At 36.9% G+C, this 13522-nt stretch overlaps 1 protein-coding gene across 48 annotated transcripts in view; it reads right to left on the bottom strand.

Moving 5' to 3' along the window:
• The window catches only part of PTPRD (protein tyrosine phosphatase receptor type D), a 408131-nt gene that overhangs the window by 151107 nt on the left and 243502 nt on the right, over positions 1–13522 (bottom strand). For 24 of the 48 annotated variants that reach the window (XM_032845508.1, XM_032845526.1, XM_032845509.1 and 21 more), the window contains 4 exons: positions 9878–9995; positions 6815–7402; positions 6276–6376; positions 5253–5512 (listed from right to left, as the gene is read on the bottom strand). In XM_032845508.1, coding sequence (XP_032701399.1) covers positions 5253–5512; positions 6276–6376; positions 6815–7402; positions 9878–9995 — 1067 coding nt within the window. The remainder of the gene's footprint in view (positions 1–5252; positions 5513–6275; positions 6377–6814; positions 7403–9877; positions 9996–13522) is intronic. The other 24 variants (XM_032845542.1, XM_032845544.1, XM_032845550.1 and 21 more) reach the window with 3 other exon arrangements.

Genomic DNA, 13522 nt, shown 5'->3' with positions numbered 1-13522 from the left:
AAACCTCTCCCTTTACCTCTCATCTGAATTCTCATGACAAACTACCGATCTTATTGCTCCATAACACTAATACATTTCCATGATCTTTGACTGCATATGTGCCAAATGACTCCTCATTCTAAGGATTGCCTAGGCCAGTTTCGTCTATTCTTACTTGTCCTTGAGTTCTTAATGGTTTATCAATTGTCCTAGGGGGGGGAAAAAAAAATGTCCTGGTCTGACCAACAAATCAGGGTTCGTATAAATCATGGTTTAACATGAGGGGTTAGAGCCAGACTTCCGGGGGTCAAATCTTTCCTCTCTGGCTTTGCTCTTGTGTGGCCAGGCTATGTTAACTCATGTCGAACCTTCCTTAGCCATAAAAATGAGAAACACCCTCCTTGTGAAGAGTCTATCAACTACTGTGTGCAATGCCCTTGAGCAGCAACTAGTAAGCCCCCCCACCCCAGCCATTTTTACAGCTATTCTTAGTATCAACTTTATGATTGTGGCCAGGCTGTATCTCTGAGCCTCACTTTACTCACCCATAAATGGCATGAGTACCTACCTCAAAGGGTTATTTTGAGACTTAAATAAAACATTCAAATGTCTTCAGTAAACTATAAAGCACTATACAAGTTTAAATCTTTACCACTGCAGTTGACAACCATGTGATGACTGAATTATTTCTCATTAAACCTTAAACAGATGATACATTAATATATTAAGCTAGTAATAGTGCACACATTTTATGAAGCACCTTTGTAAGCCATGTTTCCAAGAATATCTTCTTTAAAAGAAGAAAAAGTAGGCCAACCTGAAAGCCAAATTAGTTAGATCAAAGACATTTAGAATTTCACAAAATGCTTTTATTCATTTCTATTTTTCATAAATATAAAATGATTACTATGAAATTAACTTACGTTGGGTAACTTCTGGCAGCTTATCTTTTAGTGTAGTCTGTGTGGTACATTTTTCCTTACCAACCAGACTAAAATTCTGCTCTATAGACTCAGGGAAGTTCCCTTTGTCACAACTTGCTTCTGAATAATGGTGGAGTTGCTAGATTTTCCAACTCCCATTCTGCCCCCCCAAGTCTATCTAACCAAGCACCTACAGGGCTATTTCACAAGAAATGTAGCCTTTCCCTGAGGGAGGTTCCCCACTTCTCCACAGAAAAACCACTTATGAGAGAATACAGAAGCAATGAGCCTCGACTGTGTTTAGAAGAGACAGATTTTTTTCTGAGTTGTGGGAAGTTGGGGGTAGGGATCAAGACTTCCCAATTACCTTGGCCAGAAATGAGAAAGCATGGTTTCTGTTGATAAAAACAGCCCTTCAGTCACCAACATTTCATTTTACTAGAAAATAAATTGGAAGAATTTTTCTAAAGAGCTTTCACCTGAATGCAAGTTAGCAACCCCGCCCACAGCTCTGGTATCAGTCCTATTTTCTCTCCTCATTTTCCCCTGGCATATTGAACAAAAAGCTACATTCCTTTCTAATTTTTTAACTTGCCAACTGCTGCAAGTGGCACAACATAGCTCACAGCTGCCCGTAATAATGGACTGTGCCACACAAAGACAGGACTGGTAGCTTTATGTTATTATCCCTTTAAAAAGTCCAATGTCTATAGATTTAGCATTTTTGTTTTGTTTATTTTTTCTAACAGGATATTTGTTTTTCATTTCCTATGGTTCTGTTACTCTTCCCATTCAAGGACTTTCCTAGTTTTGTTTTTTGCTCTTTTCCCCAGAGTGACTGGAATATATTTCTGGGAATCTTTAATTCATTTCTAGAACTTATCCCCCCCACCCCACAGTCATTTGCTTTCTTTTTACATTTTGAAATGGTCTCTTCTCTTTGTTACCAAAGTTTTACCTCTTTTCCCTGACTCCTATTTCAAATATAAGAGGAGGAAGTACATAAATAAAACAAAGAGGAAAACTGAACAAGCTAAAGAAAAGCACTAAAAGGTAGACTATATTCTACAATATTCTCGACTCATTCAGAATTTGAAAATGAACCAAAAATCTACCACCAAAGGACTAAAATGCCTTTTTTCTCGATAATATCTAACACATTCCACTAAGCTAATTGGGTAAAAAGTCACTAAAAACATTTTTCTGTAAGTCTTGAAAACTAGTAACAAATACTAAAAATTATACTATACAATTTTCATCTTTCTGACGCTCTTTCATGCTCCTGTATGGATTAAATTTATACTCTGTTATTTTCCCTTGTTCTTTCTTTATTTCCAACTATTTTGCCTTTTCTAAATATTTCCCACCCTCAAGACTCAAATTAAATATCATCTCCTTCTAGATGTCTCTCGGACACCCAAGTTGGGCTGGAACTCTGGCAGTTCTTACTTACTCCATTATATTTACATAATCTATTTTTTGTATGTGTTCTGCCACCGTCATGTAGGGCTTCGTCTCAGTCATCTTTCTCTTCCTAGACCAGGCACCGGCAGTGTACAGAATACACATCTGTTGGATGCCAGGTGAAATGTCTCCATGGATGGGGATGAGGTGGACAGATAAGAAATGCTAGTCTTTCTCTTGCTGCTATGGCATCACATAGGCTGTCTTCTGCTTGAAACAGCAACTTCCCAACCATACTCCTATGGACCAGCTGGGCTCCTGTCATTCTTTAATCCTCATTTTTAATGTTACTTTCCCTAGAACCCTTCCCTGAGCTACTAAACTGGGGTTGGGAGCTCTACCTTTGGCCTCCCTTCTCCATCTAAGCTTTGGTATCCTAAAACTCCACTACAATGGACTCTTCTTGTCCAAGTTCCCAATTAGCTATATTGTGTAAGAGCACTAAGAAAATCAGCATTATCTCTACTAAATCCCTAAAACATTGCCTGTCACTAGAATAGGATGGGAAAAAAAATATATAGATAGATAGATAGATATAATCTCCACAGATGATTTAAACAAAAATGGATAAATATAATCTCACTTTCACATTAAATTTTGTTGGAATAAAATCACACTAATATTCCATTCTCATTTTCCAGTTTTCTGAATGATACAAGAAGAGGGACAAAAAGGAGGTCTGATTTCTCAGTGAATTTATTTTAGTCATAATCTTTTGGAAATTCCACCATCTGGTTAAAATCCTCCAATTATTTCATCAAATAAATAAGAACAGAAGGTTTTCTCTGGAAGAATGGATTTTAGTTAAGTCAAAAGTTGCCAATTATTAGACTTTTCTAAATTTCAACCGTGGTGCTACATCAAAAACTTCTTGTTTATAGTTTTACTTTTTAATAGCATATTTTTTTTTCTATCATCTTCTTTAAATTTTCTGGAGCTCTGAAAATTTCTGACTGTACACTCCTTATTTGAAAAATCTTTTGCCATGAATTTGCCCTGTCTTGGTTCTCCACTTAACTGTGTAATAGCTCTTTTCTTCCCAAGACCTTTACTTTAACCTTTGCTTCATATCTTCACCCCACTGTCTCAGTGATTCTGTTTCTTTCCATAAATACATTGCTATTGTATTAATGATTTCCCAATTTCTATCCATAATCCTAGTAATTTCTTTAAATGCACATCTCTAAGTAGGTATTTCACTGATACCTCATGTAAAACATATACAAAATTGAACTCAGTCATTTCCTCTTGACTTTTTCATCCTCTAGGATGAATGGCAGTATCATTCACTTTGTCACCCAAATTCAACTCTCAGAGTCATCTATGACATTTTTTCCTCTGCCTTGATCCCTCATTAAAGTGTTTACCAACTCCTACTACACTACTATTCTCATCTGCTTCTGCATCCTATTTACCCCATCACCATCTGATTTTAGAATCTTCTTATTTACCTAGAATCAACCAACTACACAATGACATCCCAACACTTTATGGTGTTCCAACATCCTTCCAACATATGCCTTCAGGAGCCATCTTCCCTAAGAATTTCCCTAATTATGTTGCCAGATTGTTGCTAAATGTGAAGGTCCCAACAATCCATAAACTACACAGGAACATCTCTGGTTGACCTTCAAATATTTCATAACAAGTTTCATCTAAACATGACCATGGGGGATACAAGAAATGAGAAAGCAAGCAGGTAGCACAATCTCTAGCATACAGTGGATACCCAATAAATATTTCCTAAAGTGGAAAAAAGGAAATTTAGGTATTATATAAATGATACATACCACTCTCCTGCACAAACACCTTTACTGAATTTCCACCATTTACCTGATATAGTTTCAAGTTCTGAGTGCAACTTAGCTCTTGTATACCTCTCTTACTTCTCTTGTTCAGGCCTTACAAAATAGCTCACTTCCTTTACTAATGAGCCCTTGCATATAATCTTCTCACTCTGATTTTTTATATGTGTCCTACCTGCCCTTTAAGATTAAATTAGAAACCTCCTGGACTCATTTCATTATCAGTTAGCTGCTCTTAAAATAGAGGCTAACTCTATCATTAGCAGGTACTATATCTGCTTCTCTGTATCCCCCACTCTATGGTAGCTCTTTGGGGACAGAGTCCACATCTTCTTTTGTTCTCCATAGTTAACCACAATACTCATACTTAGTAGACTGCAGTGAAATTTTTTTTTTTCTTCTATTGGCTACAACCAGCTAGCTATATTGATTATAAAATGTACTGGCTATAATCAACTAACTATAGACAACCAATAAACTTCTTAATTGACTAGATTTAATCTTTCACTTCAAGCCCACTGTCCTTTACACTGTGTTCCATCCAAGACAGAAAACTCGCATTTTCCAACTTTCAAGTTCTTTCTGACATCATCCTGATCTCTAACTTTTGAAATGTCTCCTTTCGGCACACATATACAACAAAAGTGTTACGTACCATGTTGCTTATCTCATTTCCTGAAGTTTTCTTTGTCTTAATAATAACTTGTAAGACTTCCTCACCATTATAATAAGAATTGCCAGGTATTAGAGTTATTCAACTAGTCACCTTACTCTGTACACTATGACATAAACTCCTTTAGCTTAAGGACTGCATTCTATTTCTTAGTCTATTTCTACTAAGTTACATCATTCCTGGGAAATAAAAAGCCCTCAATGTTAAATTAATGAGAATCTGTGTTATAACAAACATGAGAACAGGGTGTAATAAGGCTTAAATAAAACTGAGAGCCTATGCTGAAGAAGCTTTTACTTCACATATAGCAATAGGATCTTTTATAACTTCTATAATACTGAGGTTGAATTTTCTTTTCTTGTTTACTTGCATTTGTATCCTTCAACCTTAACCCTTCAATTGACTTACTTTATATTCTCATTTACGGGTACTTCAGGCAGTTGTACAGTAATCATGCCATCCAGGTTGGTCTTCCCAATGAAGGCAGGCTTGGTACGTAGTACGTCTGGTGCAGTCTTTGCTGTTACCCTGTGTTGCAGCCCACCAGCACTATTACCACGATTTGTTAGCACAAATGAATATGACTTCTCAGGCTTCAAGTTCACAATTAGTTTCTGGGTAGCCCGGCCATCAACTTCTTCAACCATTTTCCCATCATCATAAAGAATCTAGAGGATAGAACCAATCGAAGAGATTTGGGTATCAGAGAGGAAATGTATATGTTCTAAACTAATATGCATGTATTTATAGAATATGTCTGTCAAGTCAATTCTAATTTGGGGTAATTCCTAAGCCCACAAGTATTCATAAATTCTATAGATGGAATGAATTTTTCTTTTGTTTTTAGTGCATAATTATATGATGTTTCTAAGTCTAGAAATGTACATTATTTTCAATATTTGACCTGTTGCTTGCATATAATCTTAATGGAAATTGTGCAGAAACACTGTGGGTTTTCAATGTATTATCCACACCACCTTTTTTTCTAAAGGTTTCCATTCCTATTTGTAAGTATATTTGTACCTTCAAAACGTTTCTCTATTCTTTATTTCATAGACATGTACTTCTTGCTAATATCCCTCAATCACAAATTAAAATTTAAAACGTACAAAGGATTCAAGCCAATAAACAAATTTTTAAATATCAGGATATTGCATTTTCAAGATGTAGAAACCACATGAATTTCATTTTCTGGTGGAAAAACACAAGTACTAGCTTAGTTGTAAAAGTCTTGGAAGTACAAGGTGACTGACAAGTATACCCTAGGTTTCAGCTCCCACTTCATCTTTCAAGTGGAAACCAAAAAGGAGAAAAGCAAGTGTGTGTGGCTGAAGCAAAGTGGTGTGCATGCTTTCTAAGTAACTTAGGTAAACTGCATGTCCCCACCCCCAGTTTTACCCATGATATCTTACAAATTAGAAAACAACTTACTTTGAAAGGCATGGCAGAATTGTAATTTTCTGGAATTTCCCAAGACAACAGCACTGAAGTCTTCATTACTGCTTTGACATGAAAATTTTTTGCAAACACTGCTGGAAAAGGAAAAACAGTGTATTTACACTATTCCTAAAAACGTATGACCTGTCCTTTTCCACCATGGACCATCGGGCTTAGGCTAGATGACGTCTACTTTGATCTCAAAGAGAGAAGTGTGATTTGCCTACCTGTTTAGACCACTCATTTTACTACCCCATTCTCATAAAGATCTCTCTTTTCTCTCCAATTCAGTCACCTATATTTTATTTTCCTTACCTGAGAACATTGGGGTGCTGTCAGCCAGACTTGCTTGGCATTCTATAACCAAAATCTAAGGCATCCAAAACATATTAAGTTTTACATACTTTACCTTTTGGCTTTTGCTGAACCTATTAATATGAACGGTCCGATCAGTTATTTATAGCTTCAAAATACTGATTTCCAAAGACCGACATTCCTTTAAAGGAGGAAGGCCGTAAGCAGACAAATCCTACCTTGATCCACAGGCAGTGTCCTGAACTGGACACTGGGACTATATGGCCCGGGCCCTTTGCTCGTGTGAGCACGTACTTTTACATCATATGTGGTATCTGGTTTTAAGCCACTCAGTGTCATAGTGGTATCAGCTGGAACAATAAGCTGCTCCATTGGGAGAAGAGGGATGTTGATATCCCTATACAGAAGAGTATACTTGGTGATGATGCCATTTCTCTCTGCTAGGATAGGTGGCTGCCAGGATAACTGGACGGAGGTTGAAGTGGTGCCTTCTGAATGGAGGTTTTGAGGGAATCCAGTTGGGACTTCTTCTGGAACAGAAATCTCCTTCACTATCTCTTCCCCAAAGCCCACTTTGTTTCTGGCTGAGAGCCTGAAGATATATGATGCTCCTTTATGGATGTCTGTAGCTGTAAAGTGATCTTCTTTCTCAGAGAACTCAAGAGTAGTGAGTGGTTCTGAATCTTTCCGCCCAAATTTTAGACGATAGCCCTGAAGAGGTCCGAATGTGTCCACAGGGGGGTGCCATTGAATGAGAGCAGTATTCATCTGAGTGTGGTTAATTACAAGCCGGGGTTTTCCTGGAACTGGAACACAGGCGAAGGAGTGGTAAGACCAACATACACAGCCATTTACATTTTAATCACTGCTGAATGGGAACATTACTCTACAGGAACTCCATTACATTATTTACTTAAAAAAAAAAAAAAAGACTTGGTCTATATACCTTTGTGGAAATACACTTCTTCTCATACTTATTAAGGTAGGCTGAGATACCAGAATTTGGTAACAGACACAAATAGGGTTACACAATAATTTAAGGGAATTAAAAAAAAAAATCTTAAGAAATCTTCACATATATAGAGGTTCAAGCCACAGAGAAATGAATCCAAGTAAAGATGAGCTAATTAGATACAACTAATAAGAATAATAATTACAACATACGTAATTATTGGGTACATGCAATGTACCAGGCACTGTGCTAAAAGCATTATATGTAGTATCTCATTTGATTTCCATTTTTCACTCGACTACACACTCTGATTAGTTATTATCTTCATTATCTGAAGAAAATAACGCCCAGAGAGATAGAAAACTGTATAGTCAGAGGTATAATAAGCGAGAAAGCTATAAGACAATCTGAATATGCAGCCTGAACACTTAACTATATATACTCTTATGTGGCTTGTAATTTTTTTTTTAAGTAGTAAAGAATAATGGTGGCTTTGAGTTATTATGGTCATAATTACACTTTTTGTCTATACTTTTTACCTTGGGATAAACCATGACTAAGGAATGATTCTGACTAGTTGGTTGACAGACGATAAAACTAGAGCTTTTCTCTTAAAGAGATTATAAATCTGGATTCTCACACCTCCAACCCAGGCCCAGTATGAAGACAATATATGTGAGATATCTAAAATATAAGCATTGTCTTCCTCAATACCTAAATGTCCCCTGATTAAGAAAGTTATAAAATGGAAGCAGCAAAAATAGTCCTCTATAAGATCCACAACTCTAAATAATTTTTTGAATAGTCCCTAAAAAGTGATGAGCCAGTGTTTGTGCTATTTAAATCGACAATGCCATTTTTTCCTCTGGGATTCACATCCTTTGGCTATAAATTCTCTCCTTTTTCTTCCTTATTATAGCACCCCTGTCTTAAGGGCAATGGGAGCCTAATGCTTTATGTAATACATCTCAGACTAATTAAGACACAATTATAAATATAGGTGTCAGAAATATATTTTCTTCATTTGGGGGATTTAATTTCAGGGGTTTGCACTTAGTTGTCTACATTTCAATAGAGGCTGTTTCCATAGCCAGTCAGCATGCCCCCTCTGAACATATATATCCTACGCAAGGCATTAAATTAGCTTGATATAATGCTATTCTTAAATTTAAAAAAAAAAAAAAAAAAAGGAAGAAAAAGCCCAGAAGACTTTGCCTTAAAGGAGTTTTGCCATCTGTATTCCTGCTGCTTGAGGCAGTTCCAGGTGGCAGGATGTAAGTGAGGCAAATCTTATGACATTTAGACAAATTTGGCAGTGAGCATGGCACCCAGGAGGGTACTCAACATCACAGCTGTTCTTTGCTTTATACCTTTACATAGAGGTGTGTTCCTAAAAAGTTGTGTGAGAAGCAATTCAGGAGGAGTAAATCAAATCATAGTTTAAATGTTCCATGGGAGGTTGTGATATAAAGGGATTGGAGGAGAATCCTTTTGTAATTATGTCTTAATCTATTGGTTTTACAGTGTCAGGTCTTCCTTCATGCTGGCTTTTCCTAATGTGAGCCCCTCAAAGTAACTCTAAAGAGTATTAAGAAACTTTGTTCTTCAGAGGAGCAATCTGATATTTTGTAGCCTTGTTGCTTTTCTTCTCTTTTCTGTTCCCCATCTTTTATGTGATTTGGCCTCTTCAGAATTCCCACAGCAAGGAATGAGGAGGAGAAAATGACAAAACAAAACAAAACCCAGAACTGTAATCAACTCAGTTCAAGATGGCAGCTCTTCTAAAAGGGTTTGTTGCAAAGAGAGATTGAAGCTAATGAGTGACATCCCTGGTCATCCCTCTGGACATTCTTGGGACTTGCACTTCCACATCATTCATGTCTCAGCTCAAATAACTTTCTTCTAAGAGACCCTCTCCAGTTACTTTCCAAATAGTCCCTATCCTTAATGTCTACACACCTTTATTTTTCAACTTCTCACTTACCGATGGTTTATTATATACTCATTTGTCTACTTATTAATTATCTAGTTCTACTCAGAAAATAAGTTTCAGGAGGGAAGAATATTTCAGTTTTGTTGATTGGTGTATCCCAAGTACTGGGAGTAGTGCCTGGCATGTAGTAGGTGCTCACAAACATACTTGTTGAATGACTGACTAAATAATTTGAGCAAAGTATGTCTTGTTTTTCTTCTGAACTGCATCAATACAAAAGTTGACCACAGTCCACTTTTTCTTTTTGATAGAATTCACCATCCATACCATTTGGAAAATTAGTATTATTGTCACCTGGAAAATGTTCAAGGCACATATATGCACAAATATGGTTACCTGCCCCAGTAGTGGACACCAGTTTGGGCTTGCTGCGAGCACCATCTCCTTTGGTGGTGTAGGCTGTGACAGTGAGGGAGTAGGAAGTTTCAGGCTGTAGCCCAGAAATAATCATGTCCTAAAATGACACAATAGAGCGACAATGATTCAAAACACCATAAACACCCTAGGGGAAAATCAAAGCATCCATCCTCATTCTATGCATGCTTAAATACTCCCTGTAGCCATGCCAAGCACTGGAAATTTCATGCCTGTTGTTCATGCTATGAATGATGTGTTTTCATGCTGACATTAAAGTGGGGTCAGTCTTCAGCCATCATACGAGGTAATCCTAAAATGGAGTAGTTTAAAACATGAAACCTAAGGCCAGAACTCCTGAATTCTTGAATTTAAACCTGCATCTCCTTATTTCCTAGTTTGGTGATCTAGGGCAGGTGAGTTACCCCCCTCTGTACCTCAGTTTCCCAAGTGAAAGTTGGAATAATGGAAGGATTAAGTGAAGTGTATCAGGTAAACACTTACAACTATGCCTGGCTCATAGTGAGCAAACCATAAACCAGCAGTTAGATTATGCCAGGAGCTCTCAATATGCATCCTCCACAGCCTGGCCCAGAGAGCAGTGATGGGGCTGATGCCAGGGCAGTCTGTTTTATCACCACACTAGTATTTTGCCAAATGGCTGCTCTGTTGAACCTAGATATCTTGATAGCCAGAGAAGTTTCTTAGGACTCGAGTAACATATTATTAGTTGATTATATAGACTATGAACTAAAATCATTACACATTAAAGAGAATTTTCTGGTAATCTAGAGTAGATCATAAAACCAAAGGATAATAATTTTTTTTCTTTTACCACATCATCATGGAGTTGTGTTCAATTAATCTATTTAGAAAATGTTAAATGTCACAAACTACTTATCAAAACTATAGATTTCTCTTAATTAGGGCCCCGAACTACGATGGTTACAAAACTTAGATCTGTTCTTCCAAACTGGAGATTATATGATTCTTTACATAGAGTAGTTATTAACTTGTTCTGTTATTTTCTTCAGAGCTGTTGCACACATGCCCACATCCCCACACACAAACACACAGTTATAAAGTTCCCTTTCAGATATTTGACACAGCTATGTTTTCACACTGAATATGGTTAGATTTAAGAAATAATATGATGTTATTGTCTTCCACATCTGAAGACAATTCAAGTGAGAGTTCATGGAATGGACTGGTTTGTGTGGAGGACAGAAGGATTTTTTCTGTGGAAGGCTGTAAGGGGCACCATTGAATTCAGTTGTTGAATCTGATCCCAAATATGACAGCTTCTGACAGTGTGCTTTTCTCAAAAAAGTAGGGATATCATTGGAGTGGAAATTCAAGAATTTCAGATATCCTCCTGAACAGCCATTGGAAATATTATTCTGCCAGATGAATAGGCTAAATTTGGGAGAAAGATTTTATTTTCAGGAACTTGGAATGGTTTCACTAACTTTAGATAGGCTATAATAACCATCCAAATCACCCAAGAGTAGCATTTTATTTTTATTTTTTTAATTTTTTTTAAAGATTTTATTTATTTATTTGACAGAGATCACAGGCAGGCAGAGAGGCAGGCAGAGAGAGAGGAGGAAGCAGGCTCCCCGCTGAGCAGAGAGCCTGATGCAGGGCTCGATCCCGGGACCCTGGGATCATGACCTGAGCCGAAGGCAGAGGCTTAACCCACTGAACCACCCAGGTGCCCCAAGAGTAGCATTTTAAATTATAGTAGATATACTGGGTATTCCAGAAATTATGATGGGAAGATGACAACATTATTGTTTCCAAGGTCACTTTCACATGCTAATGGTTTCTGCTGAAAGTAGGCAAGGTTAGTGGGGCAGAGAAGCAGGGCTTAGCTCTATCACAAATCATACGGTGAGATATTTTATTTATCAAATTGGGATTAACTACACTAGCCTTTCCTCTTGCATAGGCTGTTACAGGATAACACATGTAATGTAATTTGAAATTGGTCAAATCCTCTGCAGTGGTATAATCCCAGTCAGACACACCTCTGTGTGCCTGGATCACATCATCTCTTGTGTTAGATTTTCTTTCTTAAACTGTGGCCACGCTTCTTTGGTGGTTTCCTTATCCTCTGTGTGGTAGTGTGGCTGATGCCATGGATACCATTCTTCATTCTCTTTGACTTCTCCTATCAAATCTCCATTCAACTTCCAGCCTGTTAAAACTTGGCATTCCTGGATGTTCTGAAACAGTTACTGGCCTGCTATGTTTCTCTCTAGTCCAAAAAAATTTTTTTAAAAATTAAAAAAAAAAATTTTAAATTTTAAAAATTCCAAATCTTAGAGAATTTTTTCTCCTTATATCTTAAACTCTTTTCTAAGCCTGATTTCCCATCAGGGCTCCAGTGGTATGTACACTGTAAATATGTGCTGGACATTTTCCTTTGACTATCAATTGTTCCCTCAAGCTCAGCTTGACTGAAGCTCAAATGTTATTTCCAGGAATAAATTCCCCTCCTTGCTTCTATACTTTAGTGAATGGTATAGCATATTCCAAATATATAAGTGATCTTGATCTCTTTCTCTTCCTCAAATTCTTAGGAACTTTTGCTAGTTTTTCCATTAAAATATTGACCAAAACTGTCCCTTTTTCATTTCTGCTGCTTCAACTTCCTTTCTTGAATTTTTATTATTTTATGACTACCTTGGTAAAAGAACTGTTTTTGTTTCCTTGTTTACTATCTTCTTTCTCTCTAATCCATCCACTATATCATTGGCTTTAAGCTGCAAGTAATGACCCATTTAAGTAGGTCATGAAATTAATTTACTCAGTCATGCCCAGCATTTTAAAAAAGAAATAAGATACACCTTCATGCAAAATATTACATTTTATATATATTTAAAGCAAGGTATTATTTTGTAAGACCTTTATTTTAAACATACAAATGCATCAGTCATGACATATAATGCATCTTTTACTATGGATCACAGTCAAAGAAGTTTATAAAACACTGTCAGTGTTTTAAGTGCCATTAAAACTGATACCTTGCCCATCATATTTCCAATATTCCCAGTAAGAGCCCTGTATTTTGTACCCCCCCCCAAAAAAATTTACTAAATGAAAGAATACCCTTGCCAGCCTTAATCTTATTTCCATTCTTAATAATTTTTTACATGTCTCCAGTACTGAAGAGCTAAAAGCCAGTTCTTTAGCTTGACACTTCAGGTTTTCCCAACATTATATTAAAAGTTACCTCTTAGCCACACTTAGTCCTCACTTACTAACCTAAACCCCTTCATGTTGAATTGGCAAGCTCATGTCACATGACCATACCACATTCTTGACTTGCCTCAATGACTACATCCCACATACTCATTTTTAAAAAAATACGTTCGTACCTCTAACTCTCTAACACACACCCACACGCACACAGGCATACATACGAATTCCCCACCTCTTCAACCCTTACTTTTTTAAGTTCTCAAAAAGTTTCAAGACCTCTTCTACCTTCTTGGTCCATGGCCTCTGAACTCACAGTGACAATGACACTCATTATTAATTACACATTGCTTGAGGTCATCGCCTTTGTTGTATTTTATGGAACTTCTCAGAAGTTTACATCCTTCCTAGCCACCTACTGTA

The sequence above is a fragment of the Lontra canadensis genome, unplaced genomic scaffold (assembly GCF_010015895.1).
Source record: "Lontra canadensis isolate GAN:19392208 unplaced genomic scaffold, GSC_riverotter_1.0 scaffold165, whole genome shotgun sequence".
NCBI classification, from domain to species: Eukaryota; Metazoa; Chordata; class Mammalia; order Carnivora; family Mustelidae; genus Lontra; species Lontra canadensis.
This window is presented reverse-complemented; position numbering and strand designations above follow the sequence as displayed.